The sequence below is a fragment of the Mesoplodon mirus genome (genome assembly GCF_964341445.2).
Source record: "Mesoplodon mirus genome assembly, chromosome: 19".
Classification (NCBI taxonomy): Eukaryota; Metazoa; Chordata; class Mammalia; order Artiodactyla; family Ziphiidae; genus Mesoplodon; species Mesoplodon mirus.
Window position 1 is genome coordinate 14,742,974 of NC_138995.1, and position 23,104 is coordinate 14,766,077.

General features: G+C 41.1%; 1 protein-coding gene and 1 long non-coding RNA gene across 2 annotated transcripts in view; both read right to left on the reverse strand.

The window, feature by feature from the left end:
- LOC309795669 overlaps positions 1–9,396 on the reverse strand; it is a 28,126-nt gene extending 18,730 nt beyond the window's left edge. The window contains exons 1-2 of the long non-coding RNA XR_014292310.1: positions 9,233–9,396; positions 4,670–4,746 (exon numbers count right to left, since the gene is read on the reverse strand). This is a non-coding gene — a long non-coding RNA (uncharacterized lncRNA). The remainder of the gene's footprint in view (positions 1–4,669; positions 4,747–9,232) is intronic.
- A 2,144-nt stretch (positions 9,397–11,540) lies between these two features.
- On the reverse strand, positions 11,541–22,151 carry TAT (tyrosine aminotransferase). The gene is made up of 12 exons (XM_082608101.1): positions 22,060–22,151; positions 21,211–21,457; positions 20,949–21,053; positions 18,691–18,758; positions 17,410–17,568; positions 17,069–17,207; positions 16,587–16,639; positions 15,650–15,802; positions 14,899–15,027; positions 14,478–14,561; positions 13,327–13,425; positions 11,541–12,614 (listed from the first exon to the last, which is right to left on the reverse strand). The coding sequence occupies exons 2-12, from the start codon at positions 21,443–21,445 to the stop codon at positions 12,474–12,476; spliced, it is 1,365 nt and encodes a 454-aa protein (XP_082464227.1). The 5' UTR covers positions 21,446–21,457; positions 22,060–22,151; the 3' UTR covers positions 11,541–12,473.
- Positions 22,152–23,104: the final 953 nt, after the last annotated feature.

A 23,104-nucleotide genomic window follows, 5' to 3' on the forward strand; every position in this document is an offset into this window, starting at 1 on the left:
AAATGCACAACCTTCCGAGACTGAACCAGGAGGAAAGAGCACTGAAATTGAAAATGTGATTAAAAATCTTCCAAGAAACAAAAGCCCAGGACCAGATGGCTTCACAGGCAAATTCTATCAAACATTTAGAGAAGAGCTAACACCTATCCTTCTGAAACTCTTCCAAAATATAGCAGAGGGAGGAACACTCACAAACTCATTCTACAAGGCCACCATCACTCTGATACCAAAACCAGACAAAGATGTCACAAAGAAAGAAAACTACAGGCCAATATCACTGATGAACATAGATGCAAAAATCCTCAACAAGATACAAGCAAACAGAATCTAACAGCACATTAAAAGGATCATACACCATGATCAAGTGGGGTTTACCCCAGGAATGCAAGGCTTCTTCAATATACACAAATCAATCAACGTGATACACCATATTAACAAATAGAAGGAGAAAAACCATATGATCATCTCAATAGATGCAGAGAAAGCTTTCGACAAAATTCAACAGCCATTTGTGATAAAAACCCTCCTGAAAGTAGGGATAGAGGGAACTTTCCTCAACCCAATAAAGGCCATATATGACAAACCCACAGCCAACATGGTTCTCAATGGTGAAAAACGGAAACCATTTCTACTAAGATCAGGAAGAAGACAAGGTTGCCCACTCTCACCACTATTATTCAACATAGTTTTGGAAGTTTTAGCCACAGCAATCAGAGAAGAAAAAGAAATAAAAGGAATCCAAATTGGAAAAGAAGAGGTAAAGCTGTCACTGTTTGCAGATGACATGATACTGTACATAGAGAATCCTAAAGATGCTAACAGAAAACTACTAGAGCTAATCAATGAATTTGGTAAAGTAGCAGGATACAAAATTAATGCACAGAAATCTCTTGCATTCCTACACACTAATGATGAAAAATCTGAAAGTGAAATTAAGAAAACACTCCCATTTACCACTGCAACAAAAAGAATAAAATACCTAGGAATAAACCTACCTATGGAGGCAAAAGACCTGTATGTAGAAAATTATAAGACACTGATGAAAGAAATTAAAGATGATACAAATAGACGGAGAGATATACCATGTTCTTGGATTGGAAGAATCAACATTGTGAAAATGACTCTACTACCCAAAGCAATCTACAGATTCAATGCAATCCCTATCAAACTACCACTGGCCTTTTTCACAGAACTAGAACAAAAAATGTCACAGTTTGTATGGAAACACAAATGACCCCGAACAGCCAAAGCAATCTTGAGAAAGAAAAACGGAGCTGGAGGAATCAGGCTCCCTGACTTCAGACTATACTACAAAGCTACAGTAATCGAGACAGTATGGTACCAGCACAGAAACAGAAAAGAGATCAGTGGAACAGGATAGAAAGCCCACGCACATATGGTCACCTTATCTTTGATAAAGGAGGCAAGAATATACATTGGAGAAAAGATAGCCTCTTCAATAAGTGGTGCTGGGAAAACTGGACAGCTACATGTAAAAGAATGAAATGAGAACACTCCCTAACACCATACACAAAAATAAACTCAAAATGGGTTAAAGACCTAAATGTAAGGCTAGAAACTATCAAACTCTTAGAGGAAAACACAGGCAGAACACTCTATGACATAAATCACAGCAAGATCCTTTTTGACCCACCTCTGAGAGAAATGGAAATAAAAACAAAAATAAACAAATGGGACCTAATGAAACTTAAAAGCTTTTGCACAGCAAAGGAAACCATAAACAAGATGAAAAGACAACCCTCAGAATGGGAGAAAATATTTGCAAATGAAGCAACTGACAAAGGATTAATCTCCAAAATTTACAAGCAGCTCATGCAGCTCAATATTAAAAAAACAAAGAACCCAATCCAAAAATGGGCAGAAGACCCAAAAAGACATTTCTCCAAAGAAGATATACAGATTGCCAAAAAAACACATGAAAGAATGCTCAACATCATTAATCATTAGAGAAATGCAAATCAAAACTACAATGAGATAACATCTCACACCAGTCAGAATGTCCATCATCAAAAAATCTAGAAACAATAAATGCTGGAGAGAGTGTGGAGAAAAGGGAACCCTCTTGCACTGTTGGTGGGAATGTAAACTGATACAGCCACTATGGAGAACAGTATGGAGGTTCCTTACAAAAACTAAAATAGAACTACCATATGACCCAGCAATCCCACTACTGGGCATATACCCTGAGAAAACCATAATTCAAAAAGAGTCATGGGGCTTCCCTGGTGGCGCAGTGGTTGAGAGTCCACCTGCTGATGTACAGGACACGGGTTCATGCCCCGGTCTGGGAGGATCCCACATGCCGCGGAGCGGCTGGGCCCGTGAGCCACGGCTGCTGAGCCTGCGCATCCAGAGCCTGTGCTCCGCAACGGGAGAGGCCACAACAGTGAGAGGCCCGCGTACCACCAAAAAAAAAAAAAAAAAGAGTCACGTACCAAAATGTCCACTGCAGCTCTATTTACAAGCCAGGACATGGAAGCAACCGAAGTTTCCATCAACAGATGAATGGATAAAGAAGATGCGGCACATATATACAATGGAATATTACTCAGCCATAAAAAGGAATGAAACTGAGTTATTGTAGTGAGGTGGATGGACCTAGGGTCTGTCATACAGAGTGAAGTAAGTCAGAAAGAGAAAAACAAATACCGATGCTAACACATATATAAGGAATCTTAAAAAAAAAATGGTCATGAAGCACCTAGGGGCAAGATGGGAATAAAGATGCAGACCTCCTAGAGAATGGACTTGAGGATACAGGGAGGGTGAAGGGTAAGCTCGGACAAAGTGAGAGAGTGGCATGGACATATATACACTACCAAACGTAAAATAGATAGCTAGTGGGAAGCAGCCGCATAGCACAGGGAGATCAGCTCGGTGCTTTGTGACCACCTAGAGGGGTGGGATAGGGAGGGTGGGAGGGAGGGAGATGCAAGAGGGAAGACATATGGGCACATATGTATAACTGATTCACTTTGTTATAAAGCAGAAAGTAACACATCATTGTAAAGCAATTATACACCAATAAATATATTAAAAAAAAAACAAGCTACACAGGTAAGATTATATCAATCAGGCAATAAAAAAAAAAAAAAGAAAGAAATCTCTCTTGGTCTGGCCTCGGGGAAGAAAAAACCTCTCCCGTGAGAATCTGTAACCATAGGCATTCCTTTACGTGGATTTGGTGTTCAAATGCATTCTACCTGCATGGTCTGGGACCCCAAGCTGAGAAATTCACATGAAAAGTGGTCCTCGTCCAGGAGTTTTAATACCGGAAAAGAAGGGGAGAATGGGTTTGGGGGAATGTCTAGCAGTCTGCCACATCAGTCCACATTTTTGTTGCACAGAAAAATAATCAGTAAAATACTTTTAAGGATAAAGAAGTATCACATTAACATAAAATTGGGGGAAAACGTGGAAGAGAGATACAAGATCAGGAGAGAAAAGTAACAATGTAAAATTTCCAATAACGCCGCAGTTGAAAATACATGCTCTAGAGCTAAATTCCATTTAATGGATGTTTGGGGGTTAAAGGAACAAGTTAAATGACACCACAAGAATGTCTGCCACAACCAGAATGTGGGAAATTTCACAGAACAACTGTTTCGACAATTAAGTCAATGGCATGAAAAGATTAAGAGAAATTTAAGAGATGTAAAACTAAAAGTAATATTTGAACCTTGTTCAGATCCTAACCCAAATGAACCAACTATAAAAAGATATTATATATACAGTTGAAGAGATCTGATTATTTGATGCAATGTAGCATTGTAATTAAGAAATTAGGTTTGGGCTTCCCTGGTGGCACAGTGGTTGAGAGTCCGCCTGCCGATGCAGGGGACACGGGTTCGTGCCCCGGTCCGGGAGGATCCCACATGCCATGGAGAGGCTGGGCCCGTGAGCCATGGCCGCTAAGCCTGCACGTCCGGAGCCTGTGCTCCGCAACGGGAGAGACCACAACAGTGAGAGGCCCGCGTACCGCCAAAAAAAAAAAAAAAAGAAAGAAATTAGGTTTTTAGAGATGCATACTGAGGGGTATGAGAGGAAATGACATGTACCTAGGATTTGCTTTATAAATACTTCAACAAAGAAAACAAGGAAAAGGAGGAAAGAAGAAATATGGCAAAGTCTTGATAATGGATGATGGATATATGGATATTAACTATACTATTGTTTCTTTTATACACATTTAAAATTTTCATAGTCAGAATTCAAAATTATTTTAGAGAACACATGAACAGAAAACAGCACTAGTATAATATACAAACTAATTCTGCTATTTATAGAAACATCCCAGATGTTTTTCTAGAAATTTCTTATTTTTCCCAGTGTGCAAGCCCCACCGATGCTTTGCCCTGCTTCCATTATGAAATGCTAGAATCCAGAAAAATAAGCACTTTGTACCCCAAGATGAACAAATGATGATGGGGTCATCTCATCTAATTTCAGTCCTGAGGAAAAACTTAAAAAGTATGTAATTCCTACAAGTGTGGACCCCCTAATAAAAAAAGGTGCTATCCCTGACTTTTAGAATGCTAGTGTCTGAAATAATGTCACAATCTTTGTGGATATGGTTAACATGAGAAAAAGTTACTGTTTTCCTACCATGATCAGATGAATGAAACTGGTAATTTCTCAGGTTTCTTACCTTTCTTTTAAAAACTTGAAATTCCTTTAAATGCCAAATATTTGAGTTGGTCTTCCTGAAGTCTGACTCCCCTGCACCTTTAAAAAAGAAAAACAGTGTTGTGGAGGTATAGTTCACATACCATACAAGGCACCCATTTAGTGTATAGTTCTACGGTTTTTAGTATATACACAATCGCACCACCATCAACACAATCAATTTTAGAATATTTTCATTGCCCCCCAAAGAAACCCTGCATCTGTAAGCAGTTGATCTCCACACCCATCCCCTACCCATCCCCACCACATACATCCTCACACTCAACTCTAGGCAACCACTAGTCTCTTTTTTGTCTAGTTTGGACATTTGATATAAATGGAATTACACAAAATATGCTCTTTTCCACTGGCTTCTTTCACTTAGCACAATGTTTTCAAGGTTCATCCATGTTGCAGCATGCATCAGTACAACATTCTTTTTTCCTCTCAAGCAATATTCCATGGATAGATATATCACATTTTATTTATCCATTCATCAGCTGATAGATATTTGGGTTGTTTCCATTTTCTGGCTATTATGAATAATGCTGCTATGGACATTCTTGTAAAAGTTTTATGTGGACATATGTTTTCATTTCTCTAGGAGTGGAATTGATGGGTCATATGGCAACAACATTTTTAACCTTTTGAGAAACTGCCAAACTGTTTTCCAAAGTTGCTGAACCATTTTACATTCCTACCAGCAGTGTGTGAGCATTACAATTTCTCCCACATCCTTCCCACCAGTTACTGTTGTTTTTTTTAACAGCCATCATAGTGGGTGTGAAGTGATATCCCATTATGATGTTGATTCGCACTTTCCTAACGGCTCATGACGTTGAGCAACTTTGCTTATTGACCATTTCCTTGCACCTCTTTGAAAGTAAACTTTCTAAATGTCTTTGTCTCTGAATCTTCCTTCCACACTAGTAATATTTTCAGTTAAACCTAGTATCTCCTTGTTATAATTCACTTAACAAGAAGATAAAAAGTAATGGCAATCCATTAGTTATTGTATTTTCTAACCCATTCATTCATCAAATATGGATTGAGTGCCAATTATGTGCCAGAGGCTCTTCTGGTCACTAAGCATATAGAAGAAAATAAAACAGACCTAAATAAATAAATAAATAAAACCACCTTGCCCTCATGAAGCTTACATTTTCATGGCTTTAAAGTTTTTTCCCAGTTTTATTGAGATATAATTGACATACATCATTGCATAGGTTTAAGGTGTACAGCATAATAACTTGATTTACATATATTGTGAAGTGATCACCAAAATAAGTTTAGTTAGCATCCATCATTTCATATAGATAACAAAAAAAAGTTTTTTCCCTTGTAATGAGAACTCTTTGTATCTACACTTCTTTTATTGTATAAAAAGAAAACATATAAATTTTACCATCATAGCCATTTTTAAGGGTACAGTAAGTAGTGTTAAGTATATGCACATTGTTTTGAAACAAATCTCCAGACCTCCTTCATGTTGCAAATATGAAACTCCATACCCACTAAACAGCTCCCTTTTCTTCCTTACCCCCAGCCCCTGGTAATTTTTTTCTGTTTCTATGAGTTTGGCTAATTTAGATACCTCATATAAGTGGAATCATACAGTATCATTTCATGACTGGCTTATTTCATAACATAATTTCCTCAATGTTCAGCCATGTTACAGTATTTCCTTCCTTTCTAAGGTTGAATAGTATTCCACGTTTTGTTTATCCATTCATCCATCAATGAATATTTGGGTTGCTTTCACCTCTTGGCTATAGCAAATAATGCTGCTATGAACATGGATGTACAAATATCTCTCTGAGACCCTGCTTTCAATTCTTTTGGATATATACCCAGCAGTAGTATTGCTTGATCATATGGTAATTCAGTATTTAATTTTTTGAGTAACTGCCATACTGTTTTGGCTGCACCATTTTACATTCTCACTAACAGTGCACAAGGGTTCCAATTTTTCCACGTTCTCTCCAACACAATTTTTTTTGTTTGTTTTTTGCTTTTCTCTGGTGATTAGCGATGTTGTGCATCTTTTCACCTTTCACTTCCTCATTTAGATCTACTCCCAAGTATTTTATTCTTTTTGATGCTATGGTAAATGAAATTGTTTTCTTAATGTCCTTTTCAGATTGTTCATTGTTAGTGTATAAAAACACAACTGATTTTTTTTTTTTTTTTTTTTTTTTTTTTTTTTTTGCGGTATGCGGGCCTCTCACTGTTGTGGCCTCCCCCGTTGCGGAGCACAGGCTCCGGATGCGCAGGCCCAGCGGCCATGGCTCACGGGCCCAGCCGCTCCGCGGCATATGGGATCCTCCCAGACCGGGGCACGAACCCGTATCCCCTGCATCGGCAGGCGGACTCTCAACCACTGCGCCACCAGGGAGGCCCACAACTGATTTTTGCATGCTGATTTTGTATCCTGCAATTTTGCTACATTTGGTTACTAGTTATAACCAGTTTGCATGTGTGGGTGCCCATAACCTTTAGGGGGTTCTATATAAAAGATCATGTCATCTAAGAACAGAGATAATTTTACTTCTTCCTTTCTAATTTGGACACCTTTTATTTATTTTTCTTGTCTATTTGCTCTGTCTAGGACTTCCAATACTATGTTGAATAGAATTGGTAAGAATAGGTATCCTTGGAAAAGCTTTTAGTCTTTCACCACTGAATATATTAGCTTTGGGTTTTTCATAGATGGTTTTCTTTTTTTTTTTTTTTTTTTTGCGGTACGCGGGCCTCTCACTGCTGCGGCCTCTCCCGCCGCAGAGCACAGGCTCCGGACGCACAGGCCCAGCAGCCATGGCTCACGGGCCCAGCCGCTCCGCAGCACGCAGGATCCTCCCAGACCGGGGCACGAACCCGTGTCCCCTGCATCGGCAGGCGGACTCTCAACCACTGCGCCACCAGGGAAGCCCGCTTTTTTCTTTTTTTTAAAATAAATTTATTTATTTATTTTTGTCTGTGTTGGGTCTTCATTGCTGCTCACAGGCTTTCTCTAGTTGTGGCGAGTGGGGTCTACTCTTCGTTGCAGTGCACGGGCTTCTCATTATGGTGGCTTCTCCTGTTGAGGAGCACAGGCTCTAGGCGTGCAGGCTTCAGTAGCTGTGGCGCACGGGCTTAGTTGTTCCGCGGCATGTGGGATCTTCCCGGACCAGGGCTCAAACCCGTGTACCCTGCATTGGGAGGCAGATTCTCAACCACTGCGCCAGCAGGGAAGTCCCCATAGATGGTCTTTATTATGTTGTGGTAGTTTCCTTCTATTTCTAGTTTGAGTGTTTTTATCATAAAAAGGTGTAGAATCTTGTCAAATATTTTGTTAGCATCATTGAGATGACCAGGTCGTTTTTGTCCTTCATTCTGTTATTGAGGTGTATTACACGACTTTTTTTTCACTTGTTGAACCATTCTCATATTCCAGGAATAAATCCCACTTGGTCGGGGCTTCCCTGGTGGCGCAGTGGTTAAGAATCCGCCTGCCAATGCAGGGGACATAGGTTCGAACCCTAGTCCGGGAAGATCTCACATGCCGCGGAGCAACTAAGCCCGTGCGCCACAGCTACTGAGCCTGCGCCCTAGAGCCTGTGAGCCACAACTACTGACCCTGTGTGCCACAACTACAGAAGCCCATGCACTTAGGGCCCGTGATCCGCAACAAAAGAAACCACTCCAATGAGAAGCCCGCACGCAGCAACGAAGACCCAACACAGCCAAAAATAAATAAATTTATAAAACAAAAAATCCCACTTGGTCATGGTACATAATCTTTTTAATGCACCGTTGTATTTGGATTGCTAGTACTACGCTCGTCTTCTCTGTATTGTTCCAATTTTAGTATATGTGCTGACAAAGCAAGAACTCCGTGCGGCTTTATTTTTTAAACACGGGATAACGTACTTTGAATTTCATAATGCACTTTGCATTTCAATTTTCAAATGAGTAAATGTCTAAAGGAGCAAGAATTCTTTTCTATGCTTGAAACACTGACAAAAATTAAGACACACTTGCTAGTTTGCAGACTGTTTTCTTCGCAGAATTAGCATCACCTGCTTCCTACATAATACACCTCAACTGGAGTGTCAGAAAGTGACTGTTTGGAAGGTGCTGTGCAACAATCTGACCCATAGAGAGCATCCAAATGTGCGGTTTCTATGACACCATTATGAAACCCGTTTGTAAACACACAAACTGTTTAAAGTAAATAAGAGTATGAATAAGATGTACCGGGAATTCACTTCTCCAACAGATTCAATACTTCAACCTTTAGGGTACTTAAAATACAGGCCCTCCTGTACAGTAAAGTGTGGTGTGCGTGAAGCACAGCAGAGGATTCACCTTTCTGGCTCGGCAGAAATGCAAACATATATGCCATGCACTCGGGACCGTGAAGGATACGATTCTTTTAAGAAAATTTCCAGGGATACTTTTGAAAACTGACAACAGCTCCTGGGAACTTCTGCTTCTGTTTCACAACTTATGGGACTTACTGGCACCCGCCCACAGCTAGGAAAAGGTTAACAGGTGTTTACAATACCTAAAGATGACTTGTCGACTTTCTGGAAGCCTCCCGCCTGATGTGGCCCGAAAAGGGGGCAAAGGAGGAAGGGAATCTCTCAAAAGGGTCCGAGAAATAGGCTGAACGAGGAAACAAAACCGAACATCCGGAGAAAAGGTAGTCTCTGCAACTAGAGATACGCACCCTCGGCGGCGCCTCAGGTTCTGCGCCTGCGCCCAGAGCGGCGTCTCGTAGTCTCACGACTGCGCATGCGCCCCGAGTAGTGCGATTCCCTCATTCGCATTTGTGCCTGCGCAGCTGTGGGTTCTTTCCCCCGCTCTACCCCACCCCAACTCCCCCACCGCTCCATCCCCCGACCCCCTCCTCTTCCAACACGGTCACCCAGAGCAGGGTTGGGTCGTTGGTGACTGCTAGGGACTAGAGTGGGACGGTGTGTGGTACCGGGTCAGTGGTAACTCGCCAGTTATCCCGTAGGTTAGACAGAAAGGTGAATTCACAGCTGCGAGCCCTTGTCTCCGACCTTTTAAAGCATCCTTTGTTTTATCCTGCGACGCTCGGTAGCCACCATCCTGCTGCCGCCATCCGCGAAGCAGCTGGGAATTGTCTCTTGAGAATTTTAATCTCCTTTGGAAGCAGCCCCGACCAGGGGGTCCCTTTTTTATTCAGAATCACCCAGGACATGATGGACAGAAATGTCATCCCTCCTTAGACTTCCACAGAAGCTGAATTAAAAAGTTGAGTAATAGTTACTTTGAAGAAAGGGGGGGAAAAAAAGGAAAAATTCACACACAAAAACATTTATGTGTACACAGAATAATCTCGAAGAATGGATCAGCAACTACTACTGTGATTACCTCAGGGGAGAAGAAAAGGTGCTGAAGGACGGGCATGAGTGTTTTTTTTTAATTTTTTTTGCATCGTTTGAAATATGTCCAATGTGCATGTATTTTTTTGTTTTATTTATTTTATTTTATTATTTATTTATTTATATATTTTTGGCTGCGTTGCGTCTTTTTTGCTGCACAGGGGCTTTCTCTAGTTGTGGCGAGCAGGGGCTACTCTTCACTGTGGTGCACGTGCTTCTCATGCAGGGGCTTCTCTTGTTGCGGAGCACGGGCTCTAGGCGGGCGGGCTTCAGTAGTTGTGGCTCGCGGGCTCTAGGGCACGGCCCCTAGATCACAGGCTCAGTAGTTGTGGTGCATGGGCTTAGTTGCTCTGCGGCATGAGGGATCTTCCGGGACCAGGGCTGGAACCCATGTCCCCTGCATTGGCAGGTGGATTCTTAACCACTGCGCCACCAGGGAAGTCCCCGTTTTATTTTTTAAATCTTTGAATATTCATTTGACTCCCTTACCAAAATGGTAGATATCAAGGAAATTTGGAAGTTTAAGAAGTCTGTCTAGATTCATGCTAGATAATTGGTAATGCTGGATGGTAATGCTGGATAGAATTATACATACGTGTGAAGATAAAACGTTTTGTATAAACCACTAAGTCTTCCTGTTTATCTCTGGACAGATATCTTTGGGAGTTGGGGCCAGAGGTACAGGAAAAGAGGAGCCAGGAATTTTCGAAAAATCGGCAGGAGTGGCATACAGGAAACAAATGTTTTTCATCTCAATCATTGTATATTCCTCTTGGTTTTGCTGAAGAAAATTGAAGGGTAAATTTTAGTTCACCGAAGTCCGACATAGATGGGAAGGGGATGTTTCATGTTTATTTTTGTGAAGGAAATTAATTGGGTGTGGTTGGCAGAGTTGAGACTTGAAGTTCCTATTCTAGATAAGGAAAACATCCCTTAGTGAAGAATTTCCAGATTGATTATGGTATATTCCTGCCCCTAACCTTGCAAAATAACTTCAGGCTCCCTCCTCCAAGGGCAATGGTTAGGAAAAAATTAGGCAACTGTGCTTAAGAGGATTTGCAGACACAAAAAAGCTCATACTGAAAGATGAGCACACCGGACACACCTCATTCTCTTGGTTAGCTGAACCAGTTCAACTTGTTACCCAGTGAGTGGTTAGTAGATCTAGACAAGTGTAGGAATTTGGAGAGTGGGGATCCCAAAAGTTGAAAGTGTGAAGTCAGAGGCCAGGTGTTTATAATGTTGCTTCTTAGTTTGTCTTGTTTGTTAGTACAAGCAAGAAGCTGAGCTCCCAAATAAAATATTTTAGGAATAGTGTTTCTTAAGTGACTCCAAATGTCAGTACATCTACAAAGAAATAAATGAAACCTAGTGGGTAATAAATCAATCAGACTGAGCAATAAGCAGCACCTGGGGATAGAAATTCCCCACAGAGGAGAAAAATGACATCACAGAAGAGAATACTTAGTAAAATTTGTTTTAAAAAAAAAGAAAAAGGAAAACAATAATTTATGCCCTTGGCAAAATAAAAGCTCTTTTCAATATAAATGTTTCTTAGAAAACATATGAAAAGATAATATAACATATATATCAATGTTACAGCAAAAGTAATAATGATTCTATAACAATGACGAGTGAAGAAAATTCTGGCCCTTACACAGCAGCGTTCCTGGAAGGTCCTCTGATTCCTCCTTTTTTTAGTACAGATGTGCCCTCATTTTAAGAAAGCCTGATACACATATATCTACATTTAGAAACTCTATCAATTAAATTTCTTTATATCACAAAATAATTCTCTACAAAAAAAAATCAACGAAAAGTTTCTGTAAGTGATCCTTCAAATTGGCAAGCTTTCCTAATGTGTTTGGAATTAACCAAATACACGTGTCCCCAACTTCTTTCATTATAGCATTATTGCATACAGTGAGGTATACCTGAAGTGAGCCAGTAACAGAGTTGGGCTTCAGACCTGACTGAAGAGAATGTGTTCTTACTTAGAGTAAGAGGAAATGGTTGGGGGCACAACTTCCCTCAATCTTTTGATTCTCTAATCCTGAGTTCTTAATTTTCCTGTCTCTACTGTTTCCTGGGTAACTTTGTCCACCTGTTACTCTCAAGCTAAAAGGAGGAAGTCATATGGGAGGATGGATTGATGGAAGTCATAGGGGCGGATTAATGAATTAGTGAGTCACTCCAGCAGAGCAGAGTGAGATGAAATCTGGGGTTCAGAGTGTGTGTGTGTGGATACAGCTGGGGGAAAGCTGGAGCAATTCTGAGCCCTTGTCGTGGTATTTGTGAGGCCCCTCTCCCAGCAGGGGCACCTGAGGAGCAGCAGGGCTCAGTCCCGCTCTCCCCAGCCAGATGGGACACATACTCAGGAGAATGGACTCCATCCTATTTGTCACATTCCTCCTGGCTCCCTTCAGCACAATGGTAGTGCTGCTCACAGAACTCCTGGATCCGGCTACAGGCCTCCAGCATCATCACTTCGGGGATTGTGATGACCACTCGGAAGAAATTTGGGTACTCGAAGCACTGCAAAAATAAAAGCCTGTTATTCTCAGAGCAATTGAATCAGGGACTGGACCACCCTAATATGGCCAGGGCCCTAATCAGCAAAAAGCAGTGATGCCATTAACCCAAGGCTATCATTTCACTCAATTCCCACCACTGGAGTGCTAAGCCAGTAACTGAGCTAATTTATCTTAAAAGGAATTTGTGGGACAAGCTTGATTTCCTCTCACCTAGAATGTTCAACCACAATTTTTCTTCCTGGATGGGGGAGAAACAAATTTTAAATAGAGGTCATGAGACCCATCAGTTTGAATCTTTTCAAAAGAGAATACAGTAGTCCCTCGGTATCCATGGGGGGTTGGTTCCAGAACCTTCGAGAGTACCAAAATCCGAGGATGCTCAAGTCCCATATATAAAATGGCATAGTATTTGCATAACCTACACACATCTTCCTGTGTACTTTAAATCATCTCTAGGTTACTTATAATATCTAATACAATGTAAATAGTTGCCAGTCTGCAGCAAATTCAAGTTTTGGAACTTTCTGAGATTTTTTTTCCCCGCATATTTTTCCATCCACAGTTGGTTGAATCCTTGGATGAGGAACCTGAGTATATGAAGGCCGACAGTACGCTTTGTTGGGGGAGAAAAAGTCAGGCTAAAGACCAGCTCAGGGAGAGTTCCTGAGGCTCTAGAAACCGTTGAGAGTGTCCTGAGAGACATAAGCACTCACTGTTGCCGGGAGGCAGTGGACGGATTGCTCAGCAACTAACTGCTCAGTGAATTCCACATCATTCTCAAATTCTGGGAAATGTTCCATCTCAATTCCAACCTATACCAATAACAGGGAGATGCAAATTTATCAGGAGGGAAAACAGGCCAACTCCCTATGCCACAAATTAAGGTAGGGTCTGCTCTAAAAAACATCTTTGAACTCCACTACTGATAACTAAGAGTTCTTGCTCTTATGAACTCACAGAATTTTTCATAGGGAAGAGAGGATATATTTATATTAATGTTTTAGCTTACTGAAGGGTTCCTTCTTAGATGCTGATAAATGAAAGCTGGAAATAGGATGCCAGTGTTTCACAAAAAAGGCACTATTGGGACTTCCCTGGTGGCGCAGTGGTTAAGAATCAACCTGCCAAAGCAGGGGACATGGGTTCGAGCCTTGGTCCGGGAAGATCCTACATGCCGCGGAGCAACTAAGCCCGTGTGCCACAACTACTGAGCCTGCTCTCTAGAGCCTGTGAGCCACAACTACTGAAGCCCGGGCGCCTAGAGCCTGTGCTCCGCAACAAGAGAAGCCCCCGCAATGAGAAGCCCGCGCACCGCCCGCCGCAACTGGAGAAAAAGCCCACGTGCAGCAACGAAGACCCAACGCAGCCAAAAATACATTAATTAATTAATTAGTTATTTTTAAAAAGGCACTATTATCATTATGGGCCAGGCTATTCTTGATTGCATGGAACTACCCTGCCCATTGAAAAATATTTAGCATCCCTGGCCCATAAAATGCCAATAGCACCCCAAACAGTCTTTCTGAAAACAAACAAAATTCCTATATATCCCCAAACATTCCTAGGGAACCAGATCTCTCCTAGGTGAGAATTACAGTAGTGTGGAAAGCCTCTTATTTATGTCTTATGTCATCCCTGTATCTACATATAAAATGATTCTCTGTATGAAGAATTGTCATTTTAACAGTTTTTTTTTCTTCTTTTTTCTTTTTTTTAGCACTGAGGTTAAACCACATCAATGGGACAATTCAGAACAAGGCAGTTCCTAAACTGACTCGCTCAGGAGCCCATGTGGTTCTCTTTGTGAGCCCTGCAGACTGGCTTCCCCCACCTACCACCAACTGCCTGCCACCCACATACTCACCATGAGGTACATGGCCCCAGAAGGGCGGATGGGCCGGAGTCCAGGGATAGCAGCCAATGCCCCATAGCAGAGATCCGCATTGGACTACGAGAGGAGACAGAGATATCAAGAATGAAAAGTTAAGCAAAAGAAAAACCAAGTCATTAAAAGGAGAGCCCACATCAAAGGCAGGGAACCTAAGTTTGCTCTCCTGGCATAAGGGGTAACAAGATAAAAACTCTGCCACTTGAAGCTTTTGGCCAGGAGCAGGGTGGATTGCCAGAAGTTAGAGAAATGTATGGGTAGATATTTACACTGATGCCACCTCCTGGTTTGGAAGCCCCATAATGGAGCATTGCTCCAGAAATGAGGACCCATTATTTCAAATTCCACTGGTGGCAATCCTTGACTCCTAAAGTGGAAAGTCATGGGCTACCCTTACCTTGAGGAAGCTTAGGGTGTTGTGGTAGAACTCTTGAGGGGTGCGACGCAGGATGCTTTTCAGAGCTCCCTGGACAAGGGTGCAGGGTCCCAGGATCCGCTGACTCAGCTTCACCAGCCCATCTCGGATCTAAAAGCCCCCCCAGCAAACACATTATTTAGCCTTTCTTAGGCATCCCCACTGTGGAGATCCTTGTTCTGCCAATTCTTTCTATCAAGTTTTTAATCTCTGGAGAAGTGATGGTACCTAGTGTCATTCTTAGATCAGACCACCTAGGTTTGTAGCCCAGCTCTGCCGTGCACTGGCTGTGTGACTCTGGGCAAATTATACAACCTCTCTGTGTCTCATATTTCTCACCTGTAAAATGGAGGTAATACTAATACTGGCCTCACAGGGTTGTTAGGAGAATTAAATTGAAATAAAGTACATAAAGCACTGGCACATTGTAATCCCACAGACAATATTAGGTATCATTACTGCTATTGTTTCCTTTTTTGTGGTACTAAAATTGGAGGTAGATGGAACTTCCTCACCAAAACAGAAAAAATGAGTTTTGGAGAGGAATACCTAGTGCTGTCTTTATCCAGTGTCTTTCCAGGCACACGGAACTACAGGGCAAAAAAGAAGAAAAAAACTCCTTACCTCCTTACCACTGTGCATGCAAAGTAAATAAATAAATATTTAGAAAAAAAATATATATATATATAATTGCCCCTAAATTAGACACACTATTTCACCACATTGCTCTCACCTCATTGCCAAAAATATCTCTTCGGTCATGGATGAGGATCCAGCCCATCCTCCAGCCAGGAACCAGCCAGCGCTTGGCCAGCCCTCCACAGGACAGGATGGGGACGTTGCTACTGAGGGTGGCTAGAGGTTCAAATTTGGAATCTGAAAACGCCTGAGGAGAAGAGGGGCTTGTTACAGTTGTCTTCTGGTTTACCTTCCTCCAAATCCCATGCCTTGCAAAATTTTCCTTATATCACTAGGGACAGGGTCTCAGATTTATGGGTTCATTCCTACCCTGAAGCATGATTGGGATCTCAAGAGGCTTCAGAGGGGACTATCCAACAACATTTAACCCAGTATCTAGTCTAGATTAAAGGAAGCCTAAAATGAGGAAACTGACCCCAGCCCAGTAATAGGTACAACCCTTGGCTCTAGGGAATGAATGACCGTTGGAGTTACAGATTTCACAATAATATATGGGTCCATAATCCCTTATGTGAAATTCCTGGGCTCAAGTGCGTGGCAAAATGTAGAATTGTTTGGATTTTAGAAACGTTATATAGCACATGTACCATATATTATGTAACAGCCGCAGGGCAATCGGGGACAGCACTCCTAATCAAGCAGAGTAACTGTTCCGCCCCTTTCCTTACACTCTTATATAGATCCATAAGTGAGACAAATAAAGATTTACAAATATCTTTATATCAGGCCAAGTCAGGTTTTGCCACCAAATGAATTCCAAAAATCTTCAGATTTTTATAGCTTTTTGGATTTTGGAAAACTGGCTAAGGGGTGGTTATCTGTATATCTGTTTAGAGTGCAGGGATATTGATTAGTGCTGTACTGAAATGATTAGGATTTGCTTCTGATCCTTCTAGGTGCCACATCTAAAGGTGCCATGAGATAATTTGGGATTGAGAGTATGGAAGTGATGCATCCTACCCAAGACTCACCATGTCTCCATAGATCTCATCAGCTAAGATGGGAACACACTGCCTTGCAGCCACTGAAAATAAGAGAAACATGCTGAAATCATTTTTAATGTGAATTGCCTTAGCATTTAATATTTACCTGGGCTTATTATACTTTGCATTTCATGTTTGTATGTTTCATCTTCCTCTTTAAGAACTATAAACTCTTCTTATACTCTTCCAGGGTACAGAGCCTAAATTTACTCTTTAATTAACTAGATATTTCAAACCCTCTCTTCCACATGATGGGAGTGGTGAAGAGGCAAGTATTTCCTCTTTTTCTCCTTCTTTCAGGAAATTCCTACCTTTCCAGGGGCACACCACTCACTAGAGACCCCAGTGGAGCCCTCCCACCTCCATCCTAGGCTTGGAACTTAGTGAAGGACTCCTTTCTCGTTCCATGAAACAGCTGAAGGATTCCATCCCCATCTTCTCCCCTGTCAAGTGAAGTCTGCTGGATTTACCTGCCAAAATTTTCTGGAGATGACTTCTACTGAACACTGACCCACAAGGGTTTGATGGATTATTGACAACGAGACAAGCTGTCTTTTCATCAATCAGAGATTCCAGTTGTTTCAGGTCAATTTCCCAAAACTTCTCTGGCTGGGGAGGAAAAAAGGGGGAGACTAAGATGATTCTGAAAAATGTAGGACTACTCACTTCACTCAAAGATATAATGTAAATAACAAAATGTGTCTGTGGCCTCGACCACCCACTTCCAGATCTTTCTCTGCTAAGATAACGGTCATATATTTTTATGAAGTAGTAATTGAGCTCTTGTGTCTAAAATTTAAAAGTCATTTACCAATAAATTGTAGGGTTTGACCTCGATTCCCATAGATTCAGCCAGAGTCCTGTAGAGAGAGAAGCCAGGTCTGGGAACTAGGATGTTTTGCCCTGGGTTGGCCAGCACAGCTAAACAAAGTTCAATAGCCTGACTGCAGCCACTTGTTAGAATGACATCCTGTGAAGAACAGAAAAGTTTCATTTTGTTAGGGGTTCCAACAGCAACAGGAGGAAAAAGGTTATCAGATGAATGAGTGAGAAGCAAAAAAGCCCCTTATTTTTACAAACTCTATATAAAGTAGTGGGGACTGTACAAAGCAAAATTGAAAGAGGTGAATATGTTTATATATGTGCATATCTAAAAGTTGTTGAAAATGTTGGCCACTTAAGAGAAATAAATCACTTAAAAAAGGACGGGTTGTGACAAAGCGAGAGAGAGGCATGGACATATATACACTACCAAACGTAAGGTAGATAGCTAGTGGGAAGCAGCCACATAGCACAGGGAGATCAGCTCGGTGCTTTGTGACCGCTTGGAGGAGTGGGATAGGGAGGGTGGGAGGGAGGGAGACGCAAGAGGGAAGGGATATGGGAACAGATGTATATGTATAACTGATTCACTTTGTTATAAAGCAGAAACTAAAAAAAAAAAAAAAAAAAAAAGAATGGGTTGGCTGTGACTCAGCAGACCTCCACGAGAGATCATTATGACCTTGGACTTTTTCACCTGGTTATTTATTTACTTTTGACCAGAGATTTGAAACCTGACTCTCTTCTGAAAGACAGATATAGGGCACCTCTTAATGTTAAGAAATGTTGACCCCCACCCAGTGGACAACAGAGCAGAGGGTAGCATTTAAACTTGGCCCTGCCATCAATCCAGTATGCCATGGAACCTCTATCTTCCCATCTAAGTGACCTTAAGGGCAGTGAAGGAAGCTACAGATTAACAAAAGACCTATTGGTAAAATTTAAAATTTCAATTATTTGATGTTTATGAATTATTATTTTTCAATGACCTTTTGCAGAGAATCAAATATAGGGTGACCTCTGAGTCCTTTAAGCCTCCTTGAGACAGACACTATATGAGTTGTATGCAACGTTATTATCATACTATAATGACATTAAATATAATCACTGATTAGTGGCCTCCCCATATGAAAAGTCCTCGAATTGCCAAAGGAAATTATCCTTAGTTTTTGTTCCACTTGAAACCCTTATTCCTCATGGAACAGAAACAAGGAAAAGGGTAGAGCTTGCCCAATATTGTTCCCAAGTTGGTTCCTTGTCTAGGGCTCACCTTAGCTTCCAGGGGTGCCTCGGGACAGTGGTAATAAGAAGCAACCTCCTCCCGACTTGATAAGTAGCCTGAGAGAAAAGAGCAGAATGAGGAAGCTGGAAGTTTTCATCCCACAACTGACAGCTTTGCCCTTGAGTCAACAGGGCTTCGAGGCTACCTTCTGCCCAGCTCAGAGCACATACAATCTAGTTTAGCTCTCTGTCACTATAGATAAAGGAGATTAACTTTATATCTTACAATTTTATAATGAGCACAAATGTATAAATAATAACAAAAAGAGTTCCCCAAACTATAAAATACTCTGCAGCATCTTGGTTACTGTGATATGTTTTATTTTATTTTAGATTATTTAATCTAAATTTTAGGTTAAATAATCTAAAATAGGAATAGATTATTTAGGATTTAGATTATTCCTAAATCCCTTCCAGGTATTATATTTTTTGAAAACTTGTAATTAATGAATTCATTAATTGGGTCCATTTTAACTTTTTCACATTGTATTGTATACCTATTAGTATTTTTCCTTTTAAATTATATTGAGGGACTTCCCTGGTGGCGGAGTGGTTGAGAGTCCGCCTGCCAGTGCAGGGGACATGGGTTCAAGCCCTGGTCCGGAGGATCCCACGTGCCACAGAGCAACCGGCCCATGCGCCACAACTGCTGAGCCTATGCTCTGGGGCTTGCAAGCCACAGCTGCTGAGCCCATGTGCCACAACTGCTGAGGCCCTGCGCCTGGAGCCCATGCTCTGCAGCGGGGGGAGGGGGGCCACCGCGGTGAGGAGTGGACCCCGCTCGCCGCAACTGGAGAAAGCCCGTGAACGGCAAAGAAGACCCAACACAGCCAAAAATAAATAATATAAATTAAAATAAATTAAAATAAATTATATTGAAATTAAAAATTTTCTTTTAAATTATATTCTCATACAATAGTTCCAAATGTTGACTTACAAGCTTGAAGTATAGACAGTTTCATACAAATTATTATGTTTTACAAAATTGCTCTCCAGAAAGATTGTCTTCAGTTACCAAGACTAGAGGCAGTATTTCCTAATGTTTGTTAAATTAATAGGTAGAGATAGGTCTCTTGATGTTATACAAATTAGCAGTTCTTTAATTACTAATAAAGAAGAGTGTTTTCTAGATATATATTATTATCTGTGTTTCCTTTGGCATGAAGTGTTAATATCCTTTGCATTTTGTCAAATGGAGACTTGGTTTTGGGTTTTCAGGTTAAGTTAGTTTCCTAATACTTTGGATATAAAAGTCATTATAAACTTTAAAAAAATTTTATTGAAGTATAGTTGATTTACACTGTTGTGTTAATTTCTGCTGTACAGCAAAGTGATTTAAGTTATACATATATACATTCTTTTTCATATTCTTTTCCATTATGTATAAACTTTTTTTACAACTTAACTTTTGGTCTTATTTTGTTTTGATTTTTATTTATGAAACTTCATAAAATGTAAACTAAAAACCTAAAAATCACATCCCTGATATCTCTTTAAAGTGTTTTTAAAATTCTATTTTAGCATGAAACTGGATTTTTATTCTGCATTAAGAATATGTTTCTATGCGCACATATACACAGGGGGGAAATGTGCAACACTGAAACAAAGTCAAGGAATCATTTATTTTACCAAAATGTTTAGGGTAGAAATGTTTAATAGATGGAGAGAGTTAAACCTAAACCTAAGAATAATTTCTTTCTGTCCTAAACAAACCTTCTATCCCCCAGTAGGTCAGCTCATTCTTTGCTGTTCTTGGTTTTGTTTTTTGTTTTTGCCTTGAAACAAGCACAATTACATTGAGAGTGTGATTAGGACCATAATTAAATTAAACCTTGAATGTGTAGAGAAGGAGAAATAAAGCCAAGAAGCTATTTACAGAAGGCAGTAATTAAATTAATTTAGGAGCTAGAGGGCTTTGTAAAGAAGCAGGTGCAGCCAAACTCAAGGCCTCCATTTAGAATTAGCGATGATAGAATAGGAGCGTTATTTGAGAAATAAGTATGTAATGGGAACCTAGAGCAGGGAGGTGCCATAATGCCAGAGGAAGCCAGGAAAGAAGTTAGACCTTGATGGCTTGAGGTTAAGCATGCTGAGACTCCTTTCCCCAAATCCAACAGCCATTTTATCTGAGCTTCTCCTTAGGAATTATGCATCAGGAAAGCAAAGAAGAGTGCTAGAAATTTATTCCTATTAGAAGAGCACTAAAGATTTGGAAGCCACCAGATTAGAGTCTCAGGAGGAATTTACCAGTGGAGGGGGCATAGCCGTTATACTTCCCCGAGTCAAGGGCATCTTTTATTGCTTGGGTAACTTCAGGATCTGTAGGCAGGTTTCCAAACACAGTAGGGTCCCCTTTTCACGGGAAAAAAAAAAAAAAGAACCGCCAAGAGGTTATTCTTCCAGGCCCAGTGCTCAGACCCACCCTCCACTTCCCTCCTCTCCAACCAACCCATGAGGATGGGGGTGGGAGGAACAATGCCTGCCTCTCGGTCAAGTGTCTCCAACTCACCAATTGACAGAGCAATCGTGGTCTTGTTTGGATTTGGCTTCACCTTCATGCTGTCCACAATGGCCCGGATGGGATTGAAAGTTTTGTTGGACATGTCCGAGGGCCTCACGGACCATCTGGCCTTCCTGCCTTTCATTTTTCCCGGCACAGAGCTTCTCCCCGGGATGTTGACATGCACATCCAGCACTGAGGGGAGGTCGCCATCGTCGTGCAACTGAATCATGTATGGGTCCATCGCTAACAAAGACTATGGGGAAAAAAAGGGGTCGCTGTGACACTAAGAACAGACATCATCCTGGGGGGGCTACAGCTGGACCTAAACATTGGGGTGATTTCACCAGACATCTCTTCCCAAACTCCTTTCTCATGTAAAGTAGCTTTGTTACGAATGTGGGGAGTTTTAAGACTTTTCCCTTAGCTGGAAAATAAGCAAGAGCCCATTCTACAATATTAGCTGAGAGTGTTCCATCGAATACTTACCTACTGTGAGATTCGCTGTGTGCAACTGTAATCCCCATGAAAATTTAACCACGCTCTCAGTGAAACCAAGGAAAAATGACATGAGAACTGTTAAACAGTGAAAGCATATGTGATGTGTTCCTTCCTTTCCATGCAAGGAAGAGTCTCCCTAACACTTCAATAGACTGTGTCTTGTCCTGTGCAAAGAAGAACCAGGAAGAACCATTCTACATTGTTAGAAATTTAGTGTTAATATTGTCATTAGTAAAAATAAAGCCCTATTTCATAAGCATCCTACTGTCCTGTGGATAAAGAAGTCAATACACCACAAAGAAAAAAGTGCGTACTCCAAATCACCATCACCAGATTAGCTGAGGCTTGAGATTTTACCTTCTGAGTAAAGGAGAAGCAGCTTCCAAGTAGCCAAACCAGGAAGTTGTCCTAGTTCTTTGGCAAGTTACAGTGACAGTGAATTCAGATGCAACCTCTGACTCCTGAAATAGTCCCACACATGGGCGTTGGGCCTGAAACTCTCATGCTATTGGTCCAGGTGAGAACTGAGTAGCCAGCCCTCCTCTTCCCTCCCCTCCCCACTTTTTGCTTCTTTTTACCTCTAACCCTGCCTCCACCTCCACCACCAAATCAGGAATTTGAACTGGCTCTGTGTTAACTCTTTCCGCGTACTTTGTGAGATGTTTGAAAGGACTGTCAGAGAGGTAGTTAGGTTTACAGTTGGTAACTTTTGTTAAAACTTTTTTGTTACAAAACAACCTATTAAAATTTCAATAGTACAGAAACGTATAGAGTAAAAAGTGAGAGTCTTGCTATCTGTATGTTCCATTCTCACTCCCAGGGCCGGGCAGTGGTAATGATTTGGCCATTTCTATCCATTCACCAAGATGGATAGATGATAGTAGATCAATTGATCTATAGATGATAGATAGACAGATAGATGAGAGATAGATTAGATGACAGATACAGAGTTACAGAATTTTATGTATTTTCAAAACACAGCTGAGATCATGCTCTACAACTTGTCGGGCAGCATGCTTATTTACTTCCTACATCTTGGGCTCCTTTCCTTGTCAGTCCACAAAGTTCTACTCCAGCTGGAACACACTGCACAGTTAGAGTAAACTAAGGCCCCCTCCATAAATATCTTAAAAGTACACAGTCTCCAAGGCAACCAAAACCTGTGCAATTGTGAATTCTCCTTCATTTTCCTGTTGTGGAGCTACTGGAAAAATAAGATGTCAGGTGAGATCTAAATAAAAAACTTTGCTAAGCAAGCACAGCAGAGATCTCAGCATTCCTATGAGCCTATGAAAAGTACCACCCACCCAAGGGTTAAGAGGAGCCTCAGTGACCCCATGGCTCAGATCCTATCTGTTTATTTATTGAGAGACAAAGAGTTGTTACATAAGCTCCGTCTTCT